This window comes from Erythrolamprus reginae, chromosome 1 (genome assembly GCF_031021105.1).
Source record: "Erythrolamprus reginae isolate rEryReg1 chromosome 1, rEryReg1.hap1, whole genome shotgun sequence".
Classification (NCBI taxonomy): domain Eukaryota; kingdom Metazoa; phylum Chordata; class Lepidosauria; order Squamata; family Dipsadidae; genus Erythrolamprus; species Erythrolamprus reginae.
In genome coordinates, this window is record NC_091950.1 from 21,914,894 (window position 1) to 21,927,997 (window position 13,104).

The 13,104-nt window shown below is 42.7% G+C and overlaps 1 protein-coding gene across 6 annotated transcripts in view; it reads right to left on the minus strand.

The window, feature by feature from the left end:
* Positions 1–466: 466 nt before the first annotated feature.
* TCF3 (transcription factor 3) overlaps positions 467–13,104 on the minus strand; it is a 197,986-nt gene continuing 185,348 nt past the window's right edge. For 2 of the 6 annotated variants that reach the window (XM_070746942.1, XM_070746953.1), the window contains exons 18-20: positions 12,191–12,429; positions 3,137–3,281; positions 467–1,124 (exon numbers count right to left, since the gene is read on the minus strand). In XM_070746942.1, coding sequence (XP_070603043.1) covers positions 3,139–3,281; positions 12,191–12,429 — 382 coding nt within the window. In that variant the 3' untranslated portion in view covers positions 467–1,124; positions 3,137–3,138. Of the gene's footprint in view, positions 1,125–3,136; positions 3,282–3,932; positions 4,160–12,190; positions 12,430–13,104 lie in introns of all 6 variants that reach the window. The other 4 variants (XM_070746989.1, XM_070746980.1, XM_070746972.1 and 1 more) reach the window with 2 other exon arrangements.

Genomic DNA, 13,104 nt, shown 5'->3' on the forward strand with positions numbered 1-13,104 from the left:
GGCGCCCGATACAGAAGCTGCCACCCAACTCATGTTTTCCAAGCCATGTTCAGAAATGGCGCGTGTCGTTCTTTGTCTTTTGTTGTTATTGTTAGAAGGGATTGGAAATACTTTGAGTGGCAGGGAAGATGCGAGAGGGCCAGGAAGCTTCCAAGAATTGCAACCGGTTGCATCCTTTGGGTGAAAGAACTAAGCCACAACGACACAGAGACTAGCCGCTGATGGATTCATTCCCCCTCCAACCCTCCCCTATTCCACCTGACAAAAAAGGAACTGAGGTGATAATCAGTATTTTCTCTTCCCTCTCTTAATTATAAATGCTACTAGCTTTAGGGAAGATTTTATTAACCCTTCTCGCTAAATGAACACGACTTTCTCGGAGCCAAAATGCAAATCTCTCTTGTACCAAACTCTTCTTTTGTTTTTCTTTCTTTCTTTTTTTTCTCTTTTTAAAAAACATCCAGTCTCTTAATACAAACTTTTAATATTTCTGGTTGATCTTATTTTAAAAAATAATATGCAACATTAACTATAGAAACAGCAGCAGAAAAAGGCATGGGGAATCATCAAGTCTTTCTCTCTCTCTCTCTCTCTTTTTACATTTTTTTTGTTGTTGCTTACAAAACAGAGATGCAAAAGAAGCTTTAAAAAACAAAAAAAAGGCATTACTATGTTTGTTCTACATTTAAAAAATTATTGTAACTAATGTTCTTTTTTTTAAAAAAAAAGGAAAAAAAAAAGAAACAAACAAACGCATAGGCACAATTTCTTCTGCTGGCCTTTTGTGAACCCAAGCCACGTAAATGTCTTCCCCCACTTCCCTCTGAAGGATATGCTTTAAAAGTTCCAGAATATACAGTTAAGGCAATCTTTGCTGTTGGGTTTTTTGTGTTTTGTGGGGTTTTGTGTGGTTTTTTTTTTTTGGATAAAGTTGTTGCTTTTCCTTTCTGGTGGAGGGAAATAAAAGTTCCTTCGAGCACACTGAATTTCCATTGCCATGTCAGTATTTCAACAAGACTGCAGTTTCTGGCGTGGACACCCAGCAGGGGGTGTGAAAAATGATCCAGTCCTCACTTCTTCCTACAGACATCTGCTTCCAGGTCAAGGGGGGGGGAAAATCACACCTGTGAAGAAATCAGAGGAAAAGGTATAGAAAGGTTGATGTTCTGCATGGATCACTTTGTAAGAACCAGCTACAGGGTGATCCTCGAGGTACGACAATGGTTCTCAACTTTTCTAATGCTGTGAACCCTTAATACAGTTCCTCGTGTTGTGACCCCCAACCATAAGTCTACCGCCAATTCTCCCAACAGATCTTTAAGCTGATTGGCAGGAAGGTCAGAGGGACACCCCCATTGTAAATGCCTGATTGGTCGAATTGTAAAAAAACGTTCCAAGGCGTCAGAATAGAAGCTTTAGTTCAGCGGTCCCCAAACTATGGCCGATCGATATAATAAGAGAGAGAAAGAGGGAGAAATAGAGAGGGAGAGAGAAATGAAGAGGAGAGATAGAAAGGGGGGGAGAGAGAAAGGGAGAAATAGAGAGAGGGGGAGAGAGAAAGTGTGAGAGATACAAAGAGGGAGAGTTAGAAAGAGAGTGAGTGAGAGAAAGAGAGAAGAAAGAAAAAGAGAGAGGGACAGAGAGAAAAAGAAAGAGAAAGAGGGAGAGATAGAGAGGGAGAGAGAAAGGAAGAGGGAGAGATGGAAAGAGAGAGAGAGAGAGAAAGAGAAAAATGAGAAAATGATGGAGGGAAAGAACGAGGGAGAGGAAAATGAAACAAATGAGAGAAAAGGAAGAGGGAAGAGAGAAGTGGAGAGGAAGGAGGGAGGGAAGGAAGGAAGGAAGAAGAAATGGAGTTTGTTGATTTAAGTTTAAATTTACTTGTTAATAAAGAAGTATAAATTATTTTATTACTTAATTATTAATTACTTATTATTTCTTCTTTATTTTAAATATTGTATTTGTTCCCATTTTGTTTTTTACTTTAAATAAGATATGTGCAGTGTGCATAGGGATTTATTCATAGGTTTTTTTTATAGTCCGGCCCTCCAACAGTCTGAGGGACAGTGAACTGGCCCTCTGTGTAAAAAGTTTGGGGACCCCTGCTTTAGTTCCTAACGCCATGGGAAATTTGTCTTTTCCCTTGGTCTTAGGCAATGGGGGAATATCAACACTGGAGGTAGTTGATGGGCCAATGGAAGATCTTACCCCCTATCTTTAGAATGTGTATTTGTATTGTTATTAGTAATACAGTATTTCTTTCCTGTGGCTTTCTTGTTTTTAACGTTGTAGAGTCACCTATAGCAAGACTGGTGGCAAATAAACATTCATTCATTCATTCATTAGAACATAAGAACCTAAGAAGAGCCATGCTGAATCAGGCCAAAGCCCATTGAATCCAGCATTCTGTGTCACACAGTGACCCACCAATTGTCCATGGGGATCTTGAGCAGAAAGAGAAGGCAAGACCCTCCCTTTCCCTTGACCCCCAACAAATGGTACTCAAGGGAACCCTGCCTGCCTCAACCAACGTAGAGGCGGCATATGGACATCCGTTTCAATAACCACCGATACACTTGGCATCCATGGATCAGTCTAATCCTGCCTTGAAGCTATCCAGGCTGACAGCTGTCACGACCTCTTCTGGAAGTGAATTCCATAAACCAACGACCCTCCGGGTGAAGAAATATTTCCCTTTATTTGTCCTCACTTTCTTACCTATGAGCTTTAGGGAGGACCCCCTCGTCCTAGTATTGTGTGATAGAGAAAATATTTTTTCTCTATCCACCTTTTCTATCCCATGCATGATTGTGTACACTTCAATCAAGTCACCCCTTAAATGCCACCTTTCAAGGCTGAAGAGACCAAGGCTTTGCAACCTGGTTTCATAAGGGAGGGGCTCCATTTCCTTGATCATACTTGTTGCTCTTTTTTGCACCTTTCCCAGTTCCACTATATCCTTCTTAAGGTGCGGTGACCAGAATTGTACACAGTACTCCAAGTGTGGTCTCACCATCGATTTGTACACAGGCAAATCATTCGTTCGTTCGTTCGTTCGTTCATTCATTCATTCATTCATAAAGCTGCCTACACCGTTTTCAGGAAAAGTCCCATCCCAGTCCCAGGAGAAAAGTACCTTTACATATGTCCCACAGGGTTGTGCCCATCTCCTAAGCCTGGATGAGATGCCGAAAGTGCCATCTGGGGATCACCCACCACGCCAGACACTTTCTCCTCTTCGCGACGTTTCAAGCAAGCTGCTTTAGGGTTCAGATTGCGTTCTGGGAGAAAGAGAAGAAAAAAAAAACACGCGCCATGGGAAGGAGGAGAAGACCTAGACGGGGGTAAAATATCTTAGTCTTTCTGTTGTCCTCCCCAAGAAGCGTTAAGAGTAGAAAAACAGAGGCTGAATAATATACATGCTGCTCAAGTGAGAAAAAGTATCCCAGCAAAAGAAACGGCAAAGGTTTGGGGGAGCTGCAGTAAGGCTGCTACTACTAGATTTTTGGCTGCTATCGAGGCAGATGGTCACTAGATGGCAGCAAAGAGAAACCAGACAATTCTCACGCTTTGCTGCCATCTAGTGATCGGCCAGCAGGCAACAGCTTGCTCTGGATAGCAAGTTCATACTGGATATGCTTAGACTCTGCATACTCCCGCCTCATTCTAGACACAGAATGATCCCCAGTTTTTTGAGGAGCATTTCCGCGGTGGTCCACGTGCAGCCGACAGAGCAAGGGAGCAAAGCAAAGCCTAAGAAGACGTGGCAACCAAAACCGCTCCGCTTAGCGCCCCGAGCAAAGGATGGAAGGGACAGGCATAGAAGACACTCATGCGAAGAAGGGGCAGGTGGGGGACATCCCGGGAAGAGACAGCCTCCCACCCATGCAAGAGAATGACCTCAGGGTGGTGGGGCACCCCTAGCGCCGTACCTCGTACTTGCTGTTCCAAGCCTAGAATGACTTGTACTGCTTGCTGGAGGATGATGAGTTTGGTCTGTGCTTTGTCTGTTTTTAAGTGCATCTGGCACATGCGTCCCAGCTCTTTAAAGGCCTCGTTAATGTCCCGTACGCGCACCCTCTCCCTTGCATTATTGGCCATCCGCCTCTCCCGGTCCCTCAGATCTTTGTCCTCCAGGGATAGCGCCTCATCCGTACTGCTGGGTTCACACAGCACCACAGGGGTTAGTCAGGGAGCAAAATGTGACTTGGGAATCGGGGTGGGGGGAGAGAGAAGGGGACGGTGCCAAGGTGTGGTGGAAGAATGTCCACAGGAGGCCACGACAAGCCAAGACGGGCCAGGCCAATGGGTCGTAGGGAAACCCTTGAATTGCACCCCAGAGATTAAGAAGCTGCCAAGGACTCTGGGGCAGGATTAAGGCCCCTGCCCTTTATTTCTTAGACGGTCTATTTAAAGAAACTGAAGACTTTGATGTGAAATTAATTCCTCCCTTCCTCAGATGAAACCGGTAATGCTCGACGCTAAAGTGAGGACTCTCCTTTGCAAGTCAGAGAGAATCACGGTTTGCAAACCATAAATGAAGTCGTGCAAAAGTAGGAACTTCACGTGTCCCCATGCAAAAAAATGGCTGAGCGTTCGATTCTCCGCTGCTATAGTAAAGATTCCAGCCTTAAATAGTAGGAATCTGTATTGTCCATGCATTTGTTTTTTATTTTCCCTTAGGGAATCATAAATGAGACTGTCTGCTTTTTTTTTTTAGAAAAGAAGTTGGGGGAAAAGTGAAACCCAAGTGAAGCATTAAAAATGATGGGCTGTAAAACATGGAACCCTGACACCATTTTATGGCTTCTGGAGCCCTCCAAGATTGTGCCTTGTAGTAAGTGCAGTTGCATATTTAAGCACAAAGAGTCCAGGATGTTGTAACTCCCTCCATCACCAAAAACCAAGCAAGTGGTTTGTGATGCCACTTGAGCACCAGCCATGAGCCCTCAAAGGGGGAAAAATAATAATAACAAATAAATATTTTTTAAAAAAGTGCGCCATCCCATCCACAAGTCCTCAGGAAATTGACCCTCGCGCAGGTAGTCCTCGACTTAAGACTGATCAAAGTTACAAACCAACCTGAAAAATTTGGGGACCTAAATTTGACGTTCCAATAGTCAGGCCTTCTCCTTGGTCACATGACCGAACGTGGAGCGCTCGGCAACATGGCTACGTTTATAGCCATTTGCAGGGTCCTGTGGTTGCACGACTGTGTTTTGTGATGGTTTTGCACTTGTGACTGGTTTTCCAGTCGAACCACTGGCTTTCTGAACAACTGAATTACGACTACAATAAAGTCATAAATTCAGGCTGGTGGATCCATTTTATATAACCGTGACAACTACGTGTCAGATGCTAGAAATGAGCCAAGATACAGTTTTTAGCGTAATTTATTGGGTGAATGTTAATGAATGTTTTTAAAGTGCTTTAGAATTTTTAAAGATTTTTTAATTGTATTAATTTGATCTATTGTATTGTTATATCTCCTATATATGCTGTGAGCCGCCCCAAGTCCTCGAAGAGGGGCAGGGCATACAAATGCAATTAAACTTAAACTTTCAAAAGCACTACAAGTTTATTCCATGCAACGCAATAATCAGATTTACTAACAGTTAAGGCAAATTGGCATCAGATAAGAGGAAATAGTATAAGGGCAGACTAGATGGACCATGAGGTCTTTTTCTGCCGCCAATCTTCTATCTTTCTATAAGAGTCAATAGACTTTAAGGAGGGCTGGATTCAGGTCTCTTTTGGGGGGAGGGGTAGTAACTCCAAACTGATGATGTGTTTGACCACCCCCTTGGCCTCAGCCTGGTCATCTCCTATCTCATGACTGTAATGGGCAGACTGTTCGATATTTATTGAGCTGCTCTAACCAGTGGGAAGGATCAGAGAGAAACATCTGGTCCATGTTCTTCAAAATGAGAAGAAGAGAGTGAGAGATAGAAAGAGGGAAAAGAGAGAATAAGAGAGAGAGAGAACGAGAGAGAGAATAAGAGAATGAGACAATAAGAGAGAGATTAAGAGAGAGAGAATGAGTGAATAAGAATCAGAGAATGAGAGAGAGAATTAGGGAATAAGAGAGGGAAAAAGAGAGAGAGAGGGAAGAGAGATAGAATAAGACAGATAATAAGAAAATAAGGGAATGAGAGAGGGAAAGAATGAGAGATGACACAGAGGGGAGAGAGAGAAAATAAGAGAGAGAGAGAATAAAAGAGAAAACAAAGTCTAAGTTCATAGTGATGTTTAAAGTTCATTTGTTGAGTGCCTTAAGGGATTCCTGGTTTCTTTCGGTTAATGGGTGAAAAAAATTGCGCTGACATGGATATGAAAGCAGAATGAGAAAGGAAGTATCCTGCAGGAATGACCAGGATTACAGGGGATATTTAGTGATTTATTGCTAATGCCTCTCCAGGGGAATATTATTATTATTATTATTATTATTATTATTATTATTATTATTATTATTTGTATGCCACCCTTCTCTGAAGACTCAAAGACTAACTAACAGCCCTATTTTGGTGCCAGATAAAGGTTAACATAATTGAAGAGGGGTTAGACCTAACCCATTTGTGGCTACTTAAAGAGACTAAGCCAGAGGTCTTCAAACTTGGCATCTTTAAGACTTGTGGATTTCAACTAAAATTGCCAAGTTTGGGGATTGTAGGTTGAGTCCTCTTTTGATTCTATCCCCAGGTCCTGCCACTCCTTCTCCTACAAGAAGAGGGTCATTTGAGAATAGAAAATAGAAGCCACAACTTGCAACTGTCTTTATAAGGTGATTTCCTAACACTTGCCACGAATAGAATCTTTGTGACAGAAATAAGCAAAGCCACTCATTAAATGAGGCACATCCAATTATACGACCGTTCAATTCATTAAATGAATCGACAGAGTTGTTCCCCGACCAATTTTGCTTGTCTGAAGCTCCCTGGAGAGGTCACAAATGGTGGCCACATGACCCTAGGATGCTACAAGCTATTGTAAATACTGTACATATTGATTGCCAAGTGCCCCAAAGTTATATCACATGGCTGTAAGGTAACAGTGATGGTCATAAGGATGGGAATTGGTCCATAAGTCACTTTTTCCCACCTTGGTCGTAACTTTGAATAGTTGTTAAAAGAACAGTTATAATTCGAGGACTATCTGTACCAGCTCTGGAAAGATCTCCATCTAAAAAAAGAAGAACTTGCTTTTCTGAAATATTCCCATCTTCCCCCAAATCTGGCAAAATACTGTAGCTTCCAGATATAACCAAACACAGCATCTAAATTGATCCCGTCTAAAGTAATTGCGAGCGTTGGCAGCACCTTAAACTCTTGGCGGATTGAACCTAGGGGATCCTTTCCCCTCCCATCACTCCCTGTCATATCCCATTTTTATACAGGGAGAGCCTTTTTCCCCCAGAGCAAAAAAGAAGGGAAAAAAAATCCTTGAAAAGGTAGATAAAATTGCCTTCTTTTGACAAGGCGCAATGGATGTCCACAATGGATTAAGGACAATGAGGCAACCATTTTCCACTGGAAACGATTTCCTACTGAAATGATATGTGAAGTCACAATTTCTAGGGCCTGTGTAGCTTGGAACGAAGCAATCCCGTTTGTTATCCAATTAGCAAGACAACGTGAGATGTATTTTAGTGTGCTCTTCGTGGTCCTCTTCGAAAACGATGGACGAATATCATCATCATGTCCAACCTCCTAAACCAGCGTTTCTCATTCTTAGCCACTTTAAGAGGTCTGTACCAACTTCAACTAAAGAGTTGAAGTCCAGACCTCTTAAAATGGCCAAAGTTGAGAAACACTGTCCTAAACTACAAAGGGCAAGAGAGAAAAGTATCCCATCGCAGTAACTGTTGTTACCTCTTGATTTTTTTCATCCAAGACAAACTTCTCAATGACTTTATCTTTTCAGTGATTCTCTTATTATTTGTGAAACTTCATTCTGAAGATGACTCTTTGGTGTAAAGCTCCACTGTCAATTGTCAGTTTGGCTTCCCTTATGATCTTGTCTGGGAATTCAGCCTAAATCCAGAATGAATTTTCGATCCCATGGTTTTAAAAGTTGTGGCTAACAAGGTATGGATTCACACAGTTTCCTTATCTGAGTTACATTCTCCCAGAATTAACGCTGAACTACAAATAACCCAAGCAAACGTCTAGTCACAGCAAACTAAGCAACAGTAGAGGTAACCAAATTTGAAATTAACCAAGTTGACTGTTATTTTTCCAATAACCATGGTTAAGTGGAAGCCAAGCCACTTTGCTACACCTGCATGGAAGTTACCAATATTGCATAGAAGCAAGCCTCACTAAATGCAACGGGATATTTACTGCTCACAAAAATAAAGGGAACACTCAAATAATACATCCCAGATCCGAATGAATGAAATATTCTCATTGAATACTTCGTTCTGTACAAAGTTGAATGTGAAATTGATTGTCAATCAGTGTTGCTTCCTAAGTGGACAGCTTGATTTCACAGAAGTTTGATTGACTTGGAGTTATATTGTGTTGTTTAAGTGTTCCCTTTATTTTTTTGAGCAGTGTATTTCCAAGACAAGTTCATTTTTAAAATTCATAATTATTTAAAGGGGTGCCAAATTCAGTTTAAAACTAAGCCTACATATCCACATCCAACAGGAACTGAAATAGCTAACTATGAATTGAAAAAAAATATAAATTGAGGATTATAGCAAACAAAACCGAAGCTGTATCCAAACTCTTGGTGTTGCATTTAGTCCTTTGGCTCAGTGGCTCCTGTCACTGAAGGAATCCAGCCCGTTCATGTGCTATAATAATCCTTTAGAGCTTGCTCTTATCCCAAAGCAAATTTAAACTTTAGCGGAGTATTGAGAATAGCTATCGGTTGTAGTGCTGCCTGATTAACACCAGCTAGATGTTCCACAGTTTTGGCCTTTATAAAATAAAGTAGCACACTCTCATCAGGATAGCAACGTAACACATTCTTAAATACATTCGTAAGTGGTGGGGTTGAAAAGGAGAAAAGAAAGCCCTACAGACAACCCAACCAAGGTACTATAACAAGTAGGAAAAAAAATCTGTCTTTAGTGAAGGTCCTGGTCTAACTTCAACCTTCACTGAGTTTTTGCTGGAAAAAAACATCATGGGCTGCCTTTTCTAGGATGATAGATGTCAACTCTCAGAAATATGAAGCTCATCTTATGGATACTGTCTCCTCGTAAGCTCTCTGATAAAAATGTCCAAAGGATCAAAAATATCCACAGAAGAGAATATTTGTAGTTCAGGTTTGAACTGCGGAGGCCTTGCTGTTCTCTGAGCTGGGCTGTTTTCATTACCCAACTTGGTAACATTTCATTACCCAACTTGGTAACATCATCAGTGCTAGGGAAGTGCTAGCACTGATGTTACCCAGTTGGTTAATGGGAGTATCTGCAAGAAAACAAGCCAGTTCAGAAAGAAGCAAAGACCCCAGAAAGATATCCAATCAGAATTTTTTTTTATTTTTCAAGGGGGGATTAAATGTAGGAACGCCAACTGCTCACCAGTCAAGGCAAAACTTCACTCATCTTCTACCTTGGGTAAAATGCTTTCTTTTTTTAAAAAATTAGAAACCGAGAGCCTGAACTCCAGGTGAGAGGACCATGTGCCAACTCTTCTGCTCACAGATTGCTCCTTTCCTGCTTCCTGTGCAACCCACCTCCCCACTCCTGTCTCTTTCTCTCTCTCTCTCTCTGAGCAAGCAGCAAGTACAAGGTAGAGGGTGGGAACCACCGAGAGGTCACGGCTGGGGACTGTCTGTAGGAAAGCAGGTAAAAGGATTTGGGGGGGGGGGGGGAAAGGGGAGAAGAACAAGAAAACGTTGGACAAGGAAATCAAAGTTATACATGTTATGACAGGCAATAAAAGGGAAACGAAAAGTGAATGAGAGAGAAAGAGAGAAAAGCATAAATGAATTTCAGCATTGCAACATAACAGCAGAGTGCAAACACAGGCTGCGGGTCTTGATGGTAAACACAGCCGCTTCTCTTGAGGGGGAAAAAAAAGGAGTCAAACCTGCCAAGGTTGGGTTGCCAAAGAAAGGAAGGTTAGATGCTCACATGCAGAGCCAAGCATTTGCAGCATTCCCAGAAGAGAAATTAGCACTACACTGGGTGGGAGTCCATCCTTCCTCTAGGAAAGTCCATCCTTCCTCTAGGCGCAGAGAGCCCATTTCAAATTTCCCCCTTCTCCTCCTTTCTTTCCTCCCTCCAGGACAATTGGAGGGACAATTAGCCGCCCCGATTCTTCGGAGAGGGGCGGCATACAAATCTAATAAATTATTATTATTACTATTACTATTATTATTAATTTGCAATCTGCATCCTAGAATCCTAGCAGTAATCCCTTGAATTCTACCTTTGCCTGGATGACCTCTGAGGTTTGAGTTGGGATCTGGGACCACGGTGGGATTGGAAGACTTGGGTTATAGACAGAAAATGACCTTCAAACCTCACACATTTCGATGTAAGTAAAATCCCAGGTCCTCTGAGTGCCTTTCACTGCTTCAAGTTGCTGGTCTCAGCTCTTAAAACTACCACAAGCTCGGACACAAATGTGTCTCTCGGGTGTTATGTTCCCTGTTCTCCTTGTATACCTGCTTGTATACTCATGATCAAAATTCAGTCATTCCTGGTGATGGGCATAGAGAGAGAAACACCCTGAAGAGCTACACAACACGTGTCGTGAGACTATCCTAGGCAGAGGGATTTACGGTAATGTACTTTCCACAGGGAATTTGCCTTACAGGATAAGAAATGGCCTCACCAAAACACAATCTCAAATGGGGAAGCAGAGGTAGTAACTTCGAAGACACAGTACCATTTCTTTTCACCGTTGAGGATTCCCCAAACCCTAAATCTACATTTTTACTACAGGTACCCCTCAACGTACGACAGCAGTTGGGCCCAAAATTTATGTGGCCAAGGAAGTTAAGTGAATTTTGCCCCATTTTATGACTATTCTTGGCATACGTTAAGGGAATAAAGGCGGTTGATAAACAAATCAGATTTCCTCAATGAGGTTGCTTGTCCAAAGGTCGCAAAAGGTGATCACATGACTCCAGGACACCGCGACCATCATAAATAGAGGCCCGTGGCCAAACGTCTAAATTTTAATCACATAAATGTGAAACATGGTCATAAGACCAGTGAAGGGCTGCCGGTTTCAGAGAGCGCTACCGGTATGCTCTCTGAAACCGGCATGTGCGTTGGCGCCAGATTTGGCTTCTGAGCATGCGCAGAAAGCGAAAACTCACGTGAGGACGCCCCGCGCGCCCGATATTTCACCTATTTTTGGCAATTTCTTTGCTTCCACGCATGCGCAGAAGTAAACAGCTACCAGAAATAGGTGAAATATTGTGCATGCAAGCGTCCTTGTGCAGGTTTTCGCTTGCGGTTCATGCGCAGAAGCCAAATCGCACACAGGCATGCTTGGGGACCCGCAGTTGAATGCGCATCGCGATTTTGGCTCCCACACTGCTGTGTGGCCCCATACCAGCAGCAGCTAACCACTGTGTAAGATTTTCAGCGCCATTGTAATGGTCGCTAAATGAATGTTTTTAAGTCAAGGACTATCTGTACGTAAGAGTTGTGTGCTGGGGCTGGCAAGGGCGTTCCAAATCAATAAGAAGGAGATGGCAGGCGTGGTTTTGCTGTGGGACTCATCCTCAGTTCGGCCCGAGAACCCTTGGTCTTTGCAGACCCTGCCCTTTCCGCCCCCCTGTATTTAGCAACGTAGCGCTCTGAGGTCCAAGGGGGGCCGCCCTCTGCAGCGCCAAGTAGCAGAGAAGGGAAGGAGGGAGAGAGAAGCAGAGCCCCCCCCGCACAGGCACGAGGATGGCTGGCTGGCATGCAGAAAGTGCAGCTTCTTTATTCCTTTTTTTCTTTTTCCAAAATGCAACACAGGAATTTTACAGGGGATGCAAAAAAACAAAACAAAACCGAAACAAAAATGGAGCAGAGAAGTAAAACACAAAACCAAACTTAAGGCATCGTCATTAAAAAAATAAATGAAAATAAAAAAGGATGCAGGAAAACGTCAGCAGGATGGAGAGCATCGGGCAGGCCTGCCCACCACGGTGGGCCGGGGGGCAAGGTGGAAAGGGTCAGACAGACAGCCCCATGCCGTTCCGAAACGTCACCACATCGGAAGCCTCCACTGACCTCTAACTTGTTGTTCCAGATTCAGAATAACCGACACGGCCTGATGTAGGATTAGCAGTTTGGTCTGCGGTTTTTCGCTGTTAAGGTGCAGCTGACACATGCGCCCAAGCTCTTTAAAGGCCTCGTTGATGTCGCGGACCCTCAGGCGCTCCCGAGCGTTATTGGCCACCCGCCTCTCTTTCTCTCGCTCGGCTTTTTGCTCTGGGGGAAGAAGGTCGTCCTCCTCATCCTCATCTTGACTGATAATTTGAAATAAGAACGAAATAAGGAGAAGGGGAGAAGGGGGGACATTTTTCGTGTGTACACACCTCAGCACCGGAATATCGTTCACATTACAAATAAAAACAAAAGGAAAACTGTAATGCAGTGTTTCCCAACCTTGGCAACTTGGAGATATCTGGACTTCAACTCCCAGAAGTCCCCAGCCAGCAAATGCTGGCTGGGGAATTCTGGGAGTTGAAGTCCAGATACCTTCAAGTTGCCAAGGTTAGGAAACACTGCTGTAATGCATATAATACACACTTGTGCGCAGTCCTACATGCACACACGACAGAAAACAAACATATCACAATGGCATTTAAAAAAAAAAGATATTTGGAAAAGGAAAAATAGAAATTAATCTATTTTGTCATCTCTTGTCAATATTTATTACACAAGGCCCCCTCCCAATGTTCTGGATGGAACCATATTCACTAAATGAAACGTGGGTCGACTTTATTTTTAATGTTATTACATATAAAATAGATGTACATGTGTATGGAACCTTGGGTAGGAAGCTGTTATTAAATGGATTAGATGCAGGTTCTGATTTTTTTTATATTATATTAAATATATAAATTACATATAAAATATATATATGTAAAAGATATCATAACATTATTTGTGGGAGGTAAAAGAGAGGCTCAAGGAAGTCG